The sequence below is a fragment of the Ciconia boyciana genome, chromosome 2 (assembly GCF_034638445.1).
Source record: "Ciconia boyciana chromosome 2, ASM3463844v1, whole genome shotgun sequence".
Taxonomy (NCBI): Eukaryota; Metazoa; Chordata; class Aves; order Ciconiiformes; family Ciconiidae; genus Ciconia; species Ciconia boyciana.
In genome coordinates this window covers 92,459,614-92,473,097 of record NC_132935.1, presented here as the reverse complement: position 1 = coordinate 92,473,097, position 13,484 = coordinate 92,459,614, and the positions used below count along the sequence as shown (strand labels likewise).

The window sequence follows — 13,484 nt, the reverse complement described above, 5'->3', positions numbered from 1 at the left end:
TTATATCACCGCGGGCCTCGCCTCGCCACAGCCGGTGATTTTCCACCTCTACCTCCCTCTCGTGGCAGAGCTGACACAAACCACCACCAGTCCATGAGGGGTTATTGTTATTGTTATTAATTATTTTTGAAGCACGGGTTGTTTGGAACAAAAGTGAGGTGTTGCTGTAGCTGGAGACCATACAGGCTTGGCCCCTCCTCATGTACCTAAGGGTCTGAGTGAGGCAAATAGGCCTCACAGAGGTCTTTTTTTTTTTTTTCTTTTTTTTTTTTTTTTTTAAGGAATCAGTAGCGTGACATGTGAAGCCAATTGAGGTGAAATTGGGAGCTGAGGAAGACTTACAGCTGGGATGTGGAAGGAAGGCAAGGGAATGGCTACAGGCCTTGGGTAGGGAGGGTCTGGCTCCATTTGTAATGCAAGGAGCTAATCAAGGGCTAAGCAGGAGCAGTGTCTAACTGCTGCAGGGTGGGAGTAAGTGCTAAGACCACATCTGAATCAGGGGCTCTAGTCATGAGGGTGAGGAGAGGGCCTGTGTTAGCATACATTTGTACACACTGCTGTGAGGGGAAGGGACAGAAATGCCATAGCTAACAGTGGTTAGAGGACAGAGCTAGCCTTGATGGCCTGGTCTGAATAGCAGCCAGGATTGCTTTGTGGATGCATGGCATCATGCACTCCCCACTGCTATGGCTGTCCCTTCGGTGTAGGAGAGAAGCACAGGAGGAGCTGCGCCTCAGGCTGTGGGGTGCGTGCTCTGATGGAGTAAAGGGTTCAGGTCCCACTCCCCCCTGTTGCAGCAGGAGTTTCAGGTTTTGGTATTTGTCTCTGAGCTGGCAAGCAAGTGTCTCCTGCTCTGCAGGACAAGCAGTAACTCTGACTAGGGTGAGCAGAGTCTGCCAAAGAAGAGGATGGTTTGTGATTTGTTGTGTCTGATGAAGAAGAGAAAAGGGTGGTCAGCTTTAAAAGTTGTTGGTGGTGCTTTTGATCTCAGCACCAGGACACCTGTGGCAGCTGCTGCCTCAGTACCTTCTTCATTGACCTCCACAAAAGCTTTGTGAATAACTTTTGAGATACAAAGATCCTTCTTCACTGACATCCCTGTGAAATCAGCCTGAACTGGGTCAAAAGCATTTCGTATCCCCATGCTGCTCAAAGTGGATTTAAGGTCGTAATTCTCTTCCAGCTTCAACTTGGGCAGGTACAGATCCACTTCAGCTTTCATCATATTGGCTGATTTGGTCCATTCAGCCAATTTCTCATAGGTCAGCTCTCTTTCCAGCTGCAATGAGTTGAGGAAGAAAATAACTGGAATGCGAAGGACAGAGACAAGACATGCACACACTAGTGCCTTAACACTCATCAAGAACATGTAAAACAAAGTCCAGCTACCAGCAGTGGGTACAGCAGGAACATGCACTAAACTCATATAGGGCATGATCCTGCAAAGTGCTAAGTGACTTATACTCCTATTTATTTTCCTAAAGGTGGTGAGGTATAGGCCTGAACCCTCAGAGTAGTTCATTATTTTTTTCTGGTGTGAAGAATACTGCTTTTTTGAAATGTGTGACTCATAAGGATATTAATAGGTGCTTGCTATGTGTGCATATGGATAACTTTTCTCTAAGTAGTGGTAAATAAGTGGAATGCATGAGGCCTCAGGTATAAATAAAAAGATGTTTGCCCTGATCTGTTTAGAATCTGAAATTGATTCTGATGTGGTCATGACTGTCTGTTGATACCTTCTGGGTCAGGGTAGTCAGCAGTTAGTGTGAGAAACCTCACCACAAAATATCAGGTGCAAATCTGGGCTGCAAATGACATAAAAATGAATTAATACAGCCCTCAGGAGAAGATAACTCTAGGGCACAGTGATTCAGATTTGGTCCTTGCTTTCCTTGTGCTATTCTGGCAATAGAAAAGAGCACACAAAATAGGCTAACACAGTTGTGTGGACATAGTTTTTAGATGTATCCCTAAGTAAAAGACTGTGTTTGCAATGTTACCAGATGTCCTGAATCCTAAGCTGAGAAATCATGGTGTTACAGTTTGTAAAACAAAGTGTGCACACATCAGAACCTATTCTACTGGGATTTTGGACTTTGTTCTTCCTCACTCTTTTCATCTGTTTCTGTTACTGTCTCACAGTGTATGTGATTCAACAGTAGGTCAAGTGTTACCAGCTCCAGACCAGTAGTGTTATCATTGATGTCATCTGGTAGGAGAACGAACATGCTGAGTTCATTTTCCACATATGGCAGTTCAATGATTTTGAATTTCATGGTTTTTTCATGGAGTATCAAAAATTTATCTCTCAGAAACATCATCTGTACTGGTTTAGTCTCGGTCTGTGAAAAAATTCAGACATAAAAAATAGTGTTACTTCATTCCTTAAAATGGATGATAAAGATTAGTTGCTTCATCGAACTGAAAGCAAAAATTTGTAAACAAGTACAAGACTCAGCAGCATTCGGATACGCAGTACCCTTTCCTTGGACAGTATCACATGCACCCCCTTTTCAAAGTCATTGGGATCTTTACAAAAAATCAGCATAGACACATATGGTATCTACCTGCTAACTGAATCACATGTAATATATTTCTTATTGTAAAATAAAGGAGTTAGCTTTGATAAGCAAGTAACTACTGTAAGTGTTTCATGTTTTCTCCCAAATACTACATTTTTGGAGTGAGGACCTTGATTAGGGGGAAAAAATATTGACTTTCTTCCCCTGGATGCCATCAACTCTTTTGCCTATTTTATACTTCCAGGCAATACTGATTTTCTCACTTTGCCTCTGAACGATATTTTCTGTGACCTGTGCTGGCTTTTCTTCTTCCCCAAACCATAGAGGACCAGATTACCAAATGAAATTGTATTACCCAATAGTCTAATGAACCCCTATAGTGTATTATGTTCACAGAGCTTTTACTAATATATCCATTCTCTCCTTTACATTTGAGTTACATCTGAGTGCAAAAGTTTAGCTGTTTGCAGGCTTTGTGTCAGGTACCATGTGAATTAAACCCTCTCTGTACACCAATGTGTTGGGTTTATGTGGCAAGGTTTTGGTAGTGGGGCGGGGGGGCTGCAGGGATGGCTTCTGTGAGGAGACATCAGAAGCTGCCTCCATGTCAGGCAGTCAGTTCCAGCCAGCTCCAAGACAGACCTGCCACTGGCCAAAGGTGAGCCAGTCAGTGACGTTGGTTGCACCTCTGTGGTAACATATTTAAGAAAGGGTAAAAACTGCTGTGCAACAGTGGCTGGGAGAGAGGAGTGAGGAAACATGAGAGAAACAACTCTGCAGACACCAAGGCCAGTGAAGAAGGAGGGGGAGGAGGTGCTCCAGGCACCGGAGCAGAGACTCCCCTGCAGCCTGTGGTGAAGACCATGGTGAGGCAGATATCTACCCTGCAGGCTGTGGAGGACTCTGTGCTGGAACAGGTGGGTGTGCGTGAAGGAAGCTGCAGCCCATGGAGAGCCCATGCTGAAGCATGCTTGTGGCAGGACCTGTGACCCCGTGCAGAGGAGCCCACTCAGGAGCAGGTTTACTGGGAGGACCTGTGACCCCACAGGGGACCGACGCTGGAGCAGTCCGTTCCTGAAGGACTGCACCCCACGGTAAGGACCCATGCTGGCGCAGTTCTTGAAGAACTGCAGGCTGTGGGAAGGACCCATGTTGGACACGAGGGACTGTGGGTGGGACCCCACACTGGAGCAGGGAAAAAGTGTGAGGAAGAAGGAGCGGCAGAGACAAAGCGTTACGAACTGACTACAGTCCCCATTCCTTATCCCCCTGCGCTGCTTTGGGGGATAGGTTGAAAATGGGACCTTGATACTTACGGAAATTTCCTTGTCCTTAAGCTACTTAACCATGGTGTTCTCAAGTGTTTCGATACTGAAGAGCTAGCTGTTAAAGTGAAAATCATAGTCTCATGCATGTGCGTAAATAAGATAATGCTGACTTATTTGCACAATTGCTGTTCTCACTGAGTTTATACCATGTGTACACCAGCTATGAGTAGTGTTGCAGTGGCATACGAAATGCAGATGAGATATTTAGAAGTTTCTTGCTCTTCAGTAATAGACATATTCATCTATTACAATAGGCATATAGACAAGGAATTTACCTTGCTCAGTCTGAAGGGCGCCTCAGAAGTATTTTTCTCCAGAAATTTCTTTTCCCAGTTTCCTTTGAAATAAATGGCATTTACTAAGACCAATACAGTGTGAGAACTGAGAGATCCTGCAGGCAGCAGATCCTGGATTTTCCCTTCAAAATCAGACAAATAGGACTGTTATTCCAGTGTGACTGTGTAACTCACCAATTTTAATTGTGCCTTCTTTGTGCCTACCTATCTAGCAAAAATGTTTGCATTTCATTTGGGAGATTTTTTTACTGTACATTTTTCATGGTATACATATGTTAAAAATGACTTTTGAAGTATCTCTATATCTTTTAAAAAAAAATATATTTATTGCTATTTCAGTAATAAGTGGCATTGGAAAGTGGGTAAAGTGGAATAGCTTGGATGTTCTGTGAAGCTGGTTGCAAGCAGCTGAAGAATGCAGAAGTAAAACCCTCACTAATCAGAGTGGAGCCACTCAGTATCTACCTGTGCCTCCCTCTGAACAGAAATAAATCAGAAGAGGCTACAGCATGAAGGAACAGGGGAAGGACCTTGTAAGGAGCAGCAGGTTTGGAAAGAGGCATTCTTCAAGCCATTTAACTGCACTTTGCCCATTACCTCCCCTAAGTTTCCATCTTTTATGGATCCTTGGCTTTGAGAGCAATAAATGTGGAAATACAAATGATTTGAAAGTGAGACAAGAAAAAAGCCATCAGAGTGGTACTTACTCTCAGTTTCATTTTCAACCCATGAATTGATCAGTGCTCTGGCTTGTTCTGAAGCTGTCTTAAAGTTTATAGCTTGTGGCTTTGCATTGTAATAGGTTGTAATAAGCTGTAAGAATTTCTGAAAGATAGAATTGGAAAATGTATGCTTATTTAGTTAAATGTGAGTTATAAAAATGTTAGAAATAATCCCTTCAACAGATTATACAATCTGCTAATACATGATTGAAGAAAATACAATTTGTTTGAAATGGGATAACCCTTAAAATAAGGTCTGATACATTCTATGCTAAATATTAAGTAAAGACTGATCAAACTTCAGTCTCAAGGAAACTGATACTTCAAATTTTTGTGTTTGAAATCCAAAGTGCAAATTTGTAATTTTGAAATATCCCATGAAACAAACATTCTTCACAATTTTTTTTAATTTCTCAAAGCGACATTTTATATCATTTAAATAATTTTTTCCTGCTTGGTGATGTAGAGTTCAGTACAAGAGGGAAGAATAGTCTCATATAAAGTTGAAACAAGGCTTTTAGTTTGCTTCAGAGGTGAGGAACCTGCCAAGAGTTTGTGAGGACAATAGAGGATCAGGTATAAAGAGAATGTTCTGGTAGAATAAAGTCATGGCAGAAAAGCAGAATTAACATTTGCATTGCTGTCTGCTGTGAAACAGTTCATGGAGATTCCCAGCAGGAAATTCCCTAGATTCTCTGTAAATAATAGGTACATGAGATTATCGAGAAAATGAGCAATAAGCATTCAGAAGGACAAATTACTCATTACTCAGGTGATCAAAACAAACTCCAAGATCAAAGAACAGTAATCTCATTTAAAACCACGTTCCAAGAAATTGTAAGATTATTAATACAACATCGGTTTTAAAAAAGATTTCAAAGATACAGGTAATTACAAACTCATGAGTCTGTACAGGGTGAATGAATAGAATAGGTCCAGTGGGCATATGGATAAACATGACGTATTGGAGGAGTGTCAACAGCATTTTGTAATACGAAGTCCTAAGTCTTTCTGATCTGTTGGAGTTTTTTGAAGGTGTCAGGAAGCATGTGAGTAAGAAGGTTGAGCCATTACAGTCTATTTGAATTACCAAAAGGCATTTCGTAAGACTTCTCACCAAAGGCTGAGCATCCATGGGACTACAGAAATAGGTCTTGTTTGTTTAAACGACTGGAAAGCAACAGTAGGAGGAAATAGTGTTCACAGTGAAGGATTATTACTACTGGACTATCACAGGGATATGTGCTGGGATCTGTGCTAAAATATTTATTCTATAAAATACACATCTAAATATTTACATTAAAATATATATATTAAAACATTTATAAATGCTCCAGTGAAGGGTATGCTACAGAGAATGATTATTACTGTTCAGGAATGAGGTGTTGAAGCTATAATGGACAGCTGCATGAAAAAAATCTGCCCAGTAGTGGCCAAAAAGGCAAATACAATTTAAAGAGTTACAAAGAAAGGAGTAGGGAACAAAAGAGAAAGTATTAGAATGCCACTGTATAAAGCTATGGTGTGCCCATTGTCTGAGTTCTCTCTGCAGCTCTGGCCTCCCCATTCTCAGAAATGCTAGAGTATAAAAGATACAGAGATGGGGGACGAGGATGACCAGAGATACGGAGAAGTGTCCTTTAGAGGAAAAACAAACCAATAATGATGCCAACAGGTAGCAGGCTCAAAAAACACAGGCGCTTCCTAGAGTGTATAGTTCAGCTGTGGAACTCCTGGTGCTGAGGGTTGTTCTAGATTTAAAAGGAAAGTCTGCAAATTCATGAAAGAGCAGCTCATCAAGGTCTATTAAGTAGACATGCCCTCTGGTTCAGGAAGTCCCTGAGCTGCAGATTGCTTGGTGATCAGAGCATTTTCTGGAGAAGCATCACTGCACAGCGTGCCTTGTTCCCATATGCTTCCTAAACTGTTGACCACTGTTGGAGGCAAATGGACCTCTTGTCTGTGGAAGGCTAGCGCCATGTGGCTGTCCTTATGTTCTCACTGAAACCACAGTGCTATCATTTGGAAAATTTTTATCATCTCTGTTGACGATCCCTCTTAATGTAAAAATATTCTTAAGTAAAAATGTTCAACTCACAGGCAGTAATGGGTAGGTCTTTTCCTCATACAGTCGGTTGGCACTCTTCAGCAAGTAGGTGCTTCTGGGTTTGTTGATGGCAGACAGGAGGTCTTTGAAGCCAGAGTGGATGTTTTCAGGTTGCTTGTGCTCAGAATCCTTGGAAAGAGACACCAATTAATACGGAATATTTTTTTTCTGTCTGAAGTGTTGCACCTGCTGTGGTTATTTGAAATGCCCAGGTTGTTTTAATTTAAAAGGAATTTCAGGGGATGGAGCTCTTTTTTGAGTATGTTGCATGTTTGCAGCACTGTGTATAACTGGACAGATTGTTTTCTGTCTGTAGGGTGATAGTCTGTTTCTGCAGTGCTGTGTAGGCCTTTGGGGACATCAGCTGATGGTGCACCCAGGAAGTTGAATCTCCTCATTTCAGTCATGGTCAGGCCTAATTTTCAGTGCCACAAAGACCCATCAAGGCAGCCTTGCGGCTTTTGAGGGGGTGCTCTGTTCTGACAGACACTGATGTCAGAGCATGGACTTACCAACTATTCAGATTTTCTGTTTCACATGAATTTTGCTGTTGCTGTTTGGATTTTGGAGGGAGCTTGTCCTGGATGTCAATGTTGATGGTTTTAGGGAGCATGAGCTTGCTTGCCAGCTGTTGCCAGCTGTTGCTTCACTAATGGAGGAATAAGCTGCTACCTGTCAGCTGCTCCTCTCCAGCTGCTTGGGTGCAGTCTCCTCCTCCATGGTATGTACTGTGCTCAGCACATGAGACACTGAGAGCCTGTGCCACTGACTCATGGTGATTTGTCGTAAGGTTGGTCAGGTGGCATTCCTTGCTCTGGTCTTTCCTCACTCATGCTGAGACATGGGCTGCTAGGAAGAACACCTGGGAAAGAATTTGGTAGCCAGAGGACACAGGATAGGAGAGGTTGGGTTTTGCAAGGGGATGGGAACAGACTGAAGAGGTAATGGAGGGAAATGTCTGAAGGACCAGATTAGGCAGACTTTGCTATGACTCAGAAAGTCAGTGAGTTGCTAAAATGAATGTAGATGTAATGATTCGTCTTGAAGATTCATCCCCTACCACCTAGGGAGAGAACGATATAACCTCCTCCCCCCTTTTATTTCCAGTTTGTCTAATCTAGTTTCTTTGAGCTTTCTTTTAGTTTCTATGCCAAAGAAATATGGCTCGTTTGAGTTTACAAGCCTTTCAGTGCTTAGGGAGTTCATTTGATGAAAAAGATCTGGGCAGTTCCTCCTGGTGGCAAGTCTCTGGGGGGGCTAATGGACAAGAGTGAATCAGCGTGCATTAGCTTAAAGGGGAATTTTGTTTGCCTGATGTGTCCATGCATGAAAAAAGTGGGAGTTTCTTGGGTAGGGCTGGTGTCAGGTATGAATGCAGCAGTTGTTTTTCACTACAGAAGAAAAACCCTGAAGCTGATAAGAGATAGAATTGTCCTAAGCACATTAGGACAATTGATTTGTTGATATTGCCATAGACCAGCTAAAACCAAGTAACACAGTATTAGGGCCAATCAAAATTCTGTTAGTGTCTCAGTTCTGCTTTTGAAGGCCTGAGTTCATGAGTTTTATGGTAACGTTATCTGCTTGTTCGCTTTTTCTCTTTCTATATATAGTTCTTACTGAAGTGAGACAGGAGATACAGACTGAAGACTATGAGGAAATGTTAGAAGTCTAAAGCAGTAGTTGTGAATGAACTGTCCCTTTCTCAGAGATTTTTTTCTCTGAGTCTTTTGTTGTAATAAATACCATCTTTCTTTTCTTTGGTCTCCCTGGAGAAGGCCTTGTTGTCTCAGACGAACCTTCTTCTGCAGTCTGGTTAAAATGAAGAACCTGTGATGATGATAAATGTTCATAAAGACAGCTTGTTTTTTGAAGATAAATGTGCCCAAAGCTTATGTAGTTATGTTCATTTTCTATGGTAATTCACCAGTCATGCCCAATGACAGTCTATTAAAAGTTACTGAGGACAAGACCTTACTCTTGGTTTAGTCTCTATAACTATCATTATTATATAGATTTTAGTCACATTTATTGCTTAATAATAGATCAATATTATGGCTCAAATATGAATTTATTTAGATAAATGGTCAGTTCATGCTTGGCTACATGGAATATGTTTTCAGATCATGACCAAGCACAACAAAGAGCATATTGCACTTCAGATTCTTACTACTGGGACAGAAATGTAAAATTACAGATTTAATGTGTTTAAGTAAATGCATATAACCTAAAAGAGTACAAGACTGAAATGTTCTGCTAAAGCAGGCATAAGTGAAGTCATATTTTCAGTACTACTATGTCTCTATTATTCGTGGGAGGATTACCTTATTTATGGACTAACTATGTCACAAGCAAAGGTATTTGTACTGCTCCTGTGCAGCCCAACACGTGTTCAGGAGAGCTTACTATGGTATGCAGTATGAGAAAGCAAATATACTGCTTCCAGAGCCAGCTGGTGCCATTTTATCTCTGGCACTCCTTTTTCTAGATTATTTTAGCTTTGTATTAATTTTGCTAATAAAGCTGTCTCTTTATTACTATTTGAGCACTATATCAGGTGAATTATTCTCTTCAAAAGGCAATTAAAATAGAAGGTGGAGTTCCAAGCAAGACCAGCAGTAGTCTCTAATGTCACTAACTTCCCTGTGGCAGACCACTTGCAATGCTCTGGGAACTGTAAGTGTAAGCTAAATGTAGGGGTAGTGCAGAGCAGGGAGATCTTGAAAATAAAGTCAAAGAACAGTGACCTGCAGGACTGCTGGCAGCATGAATGGGGTTATTTCCTGTACCCAACATTATGGCAGGTCACTGTTCTCCCGTTGTTCCTTTCCATTCCCCATAGGCAGAAGAATAATGCAATTTATGTGGGAACCACCCATAAGGTGATATACTGGTAATTTCAGAGCTTACCTCAGCCATCTGGGTTGCAGTGTCACCTTTTGCACCCAGGTAGACCATGGCGAGAGCAGTTGCAATACTCCAAGGAGAAAAGAAAATGTTTTGGCCTTTGGAAGTTTCATTCATCTTTTTGTAAAGGTCCAGAGTGAAGCTGTTAGTTGACACTGAGAGAGACTCCATGGATACAGCCTGAGGCAAATGAGTGTCAGAGAGAGGTGATGACTGCTTCTTCACTTCTTTTAAAAAATAAAAAGCTGCTAGTGGGAGATTGCCTGCACCCTCTCAAACACAGTGTGAGGGTGTCCCTGTAATGGGTAAAATACTGCACGGACACCAGGTACAGTCAGCTAGTAGGTCTCTTTTTAAGACCTGTGTTATTTCTGCCTTCCCCATCACTCCTCAATGTCCTCAGCTTTTTTATTGATTCTTCATCAGATGAGCACAATTTTAGCTAGAAATGTATTCGCAGACCAAGCTTGTTTCAAAAACCCATTTGCTTAAATTTCATATAATTATTCTTTGATTCTGAGGGACTGAAACAATCATTTCTCACTGTGCTGCTTTGAGCTTTTTTCTGTTTCTTTAAACTTCCTATGCTGTTATTTTCTGCTGCAAAAAGCATGGTGAATTCATGCAATTCACTCCATGTATCTTGAAGGCCACTAAAGATCTGTAGATGTTTATATGTTCTTGGTGTAGGTAAACCCACATTTGGAAGCTGTAGCTAGATTTGTTAGTTACTGGTTTTCAACTAAATTCTTGTATCTTACATACAACCCCAAATAGTTCCTGTTTTAAACAACAACAAATTTTCCTGGTTTTCTGCTGGCTTATCAGAACCTGCAGATTTTCCATCCTTGTTCTGCTTCTTTTTCCAAGTATGTTTTTACAGGACAAAACCAAAACAAACAAAAAACCAACCCCAGGATTAAACTGATTTTCCATATGTGGATCCAGAACAAACCTGTGCTTCTTATTAGCATATTTTAGATCAATCTAATACTGTTGACAAATATTAGTATAAATTCAGAAATTTCCATTGTCTTCACCAGCATAAGGACTACTAAAACATGTACTGAAGTCAGTGTAAGGTGGCATCAGGTGAAAGGTTAAACATTAGATCAACAAAAGCAACTGGACATTTAAATCTACCTTCACCCACATTTTACATGCTTAAATCAAAAACTGCACTCCTCAAAGCCAGCTGCCATGCACTGTTAGAGATGCCTGGAGCCTCTGGGATCCTCGAGTTTTGATTTCAAAGCTTTCCAGGGCTCCACAACTGCTTTGAAGCATTCTCAGGAATGCTTCAGAGGTGAATGCCCTGCAGCCTAGCTCATACCTAAGCATTTTTAGGACCTTCAAATCAGATATCTCTTACTGCTGTGCCCGGAGATGCTGATACTCCCAGAGCTTATCTAGGGAACAGGGCTGAGCTGAACATTTTTGCCTGAAGAATTTCAAACCGACATCTCCATCTCCTGTTCCCAGAGAGTACCTGAACTGAATCTGCATGGAGCAGTCAAGCATTTCTCAAGCTTGAGAGAGAGAACATGTGTGTTCACTGGTCCTGTGAGGTTCACTGGTCCACTAGCCACTTTGGTCATCTGGGAAAGGGAGAGTCTGGATGCCTGATCCAGTAGTTATTTGATATTAATAAAGCAGAGGCTTGAACCAATACACCCCATGCCAAGCATCCAAAACACTGTGCTACAGAGTCATGCTGTCTGTGTGTTCAGTTCCAGGATCAATAGGACTGTATTCTCCTGCAGGCTGTTCTCAGTCCTCTGATCCTAAATCGACTGGTAGCCTGGTGATTAAGGCACCCTTCCTACAAGTGAGGAAACTTTCTGCCCTTCTAGGCTGTGTAGGTTTTGCCCAACCTGGGCTTGCCTTCTGACCACTGTGCCTTGGCACAGGGTTTTCCTAAGGGCTACACTTTGTACTAAAAAATGAGCACTCCCCTCCCCTGCGTGACTTTTATGCCGTCATTTAACCACTCAGTTCCAAAAAATTTAAGATTAATTTTTAGGACTTCCAAAGCAAAGCTAGTTATTTTGATATGAATATTTACACTACCTGAAATCCTGAGGGAGAGAAGAGTTAAGATCTGTCTTCAGTCAGAATCTGTGGCAGTCTGTGAGGCAATGAATACTTCTGGAAATGTAGAAACGTTTGCACCTCCCTTTTCTTCTCTACATCCTCTTCTTGTATTAATGTGTGCATTGCATCATTTATCTCCTCTCTATCACCTGCTTTCAGAACTTAGGGAGAGAGAGACCTCCTCAGTTCAAGGCCACTGTTGGGGCGTGTATGTCCTGAAATGTGAAGGCCAATATGCCTTTCTCCAACAGGTGTCCTCCACAACCTTGGCATTTGGCCTGAAAAAGTGTAGGAATTGCAGAAAAGAATTCAACCACCCTGCGTTGGCAAGGGACATGTTGAAATAATTTTACATCTTCCTTTTCTTTTTACTCTACAAACTGGGGAAATTAATAGAAACTAATCTCAAAGATATGGCTAAAAGGGAATGTTGAAATAGGCTATTAGTCTCATTCATCCTGTGGTTAAATGTGAGAGGGGAAGGATTTGAATACTTGTGGCGCTCAGGTCACATAAAGCCCTTATTTTGTGATATTTTACATTTTTGCTCTTCCGTTTCAGAAAGTAGATCACAGAGGAAGCTCAGAAGGTATTTACACAGTCACCTAAAATAAGTGATGAAATAAGAGTGAACACTGGACTCATTTGAACTGGTGGATGTTGTTTTAAGAGACTGCTGCTCCTAGGAGAGGAGGTGAAGGTGCTTTAGATACCTACAGGCCCTACACTGTACCGAACTTACTATTCCTCTGTGATGGATTGAGGGAGTTTGGATCATCCACCAAAAGCTGCAAAACTGCTTGAAAGCTCTGCTTGTAATGATTTCTTTTACTGAAACTGTTAGTTGTATTGGAGTAGAGAGCCAAAACAGCAGAATGTGTAAAATTGGATATCAGCAAAGGTGTAATACAAAACAGTTATGTGTGCACAAATGTTTTACTTTAAACCAGTGTAATTAGCAGTTCTGCTGGTTTAGTCTGCTCTTATCTGTGTGACTTAGATTAAACTGCATTGACAAATTTCCTTTGCAATCATTATATGTCTTTTCTGCTACATTTATGGTTAGTTAGGAATGGCCTCTGCCCACTAGTATGACACATGCAGAGTAAACCAATTACCATCGTGCAGTTGATCTATACAGAAAAGGCATCAGTATAAAGATTACATGTCCATATTTTGAACTAGAATTACATTTTTGTGCTTATATTCACTTTGAATCTGACTGGTACATATGCCATACAAGGTTTCAAGAGTGATATATGTGCCTCTCTTTTTTCACGTGTTTTGTTTTTAAGTGTGTGCAGTTTTTGTGCCTGGAATATCCATCTTATTTTCTTGCTTCAGAGTTGTGTTAGACACTATTGTGTTTAGTTATGTGCTTAAGAAATGTTTCTGCCATGTATCTGAAACTGCTGTTGTCTATTTTTTAGCTAAATGAATAGGAGAAGAAAAAAACCCAAACAACTGTTATTGGTACTACAAGCTACAAAGATTGGCCAAAAATA

At 41.2% G+C, this 13,484-nt stretch overlaps 1 protein-coding gene across 1 annotated transcript; it reads right to left on the bottom strand.

The window, feature by feature from the left end:
• Positions 1-121: 121 nt before the first annotated feature.
• LOC140647945 (heterochromatin-associated protein MENT-like) lies at positions 122-12,025 on the bottom strand. Its single transcript, XM_072853178.1, has 8 exons — positions 11,956-12,025; positions 9,889-10,065; positions 8,725-8,808; positions 6,970-7,107; positions 4,857-4,974; positions 4,129-4,271; positions 2,178-2,345; positions 122-1,279 (listed from the first exon to the last, which is right to left on the bottom strand). Exons 2-8 carry the CDS (start codon positions 10,054-10,056, stop codon positions 878-880), a joined length of 1,221 nt encoding a protein of 406 aa, XP_072709279.1. The 5' UTR covers positions 10,057-10,065; positions 11,956-12,025; the 3' UTR covers positions 122-877.
• Positions 12,026-13,484: the final 1,459 nt, after the last annotated feature.

Bases quoted from the DNA above. Each gene is read 5' to 3' on its own strand.
- LOC140647945 (XM_072853178.1), bottom strand. From the start codon at position 10,056: ATGGAGTCTCTCTCAGTGTCAACTAACAGCTTCACTCTGGACCTTTAC. The intron at 4,272-4,856 runs GTAAGTACCACT...CTGATTTTGAAG, and splicing joins GGTTGAAAATGAAACTGAGA to GGAAAATCCAGGATCTGCTG. The intron at 1,280-2,177 runs GTAACACTTGAC...AACTCATTGCAG, and splicing joins ACACTACTGGTCTGGAGCTG to CTGGAAAGAGAGCTGACCTA.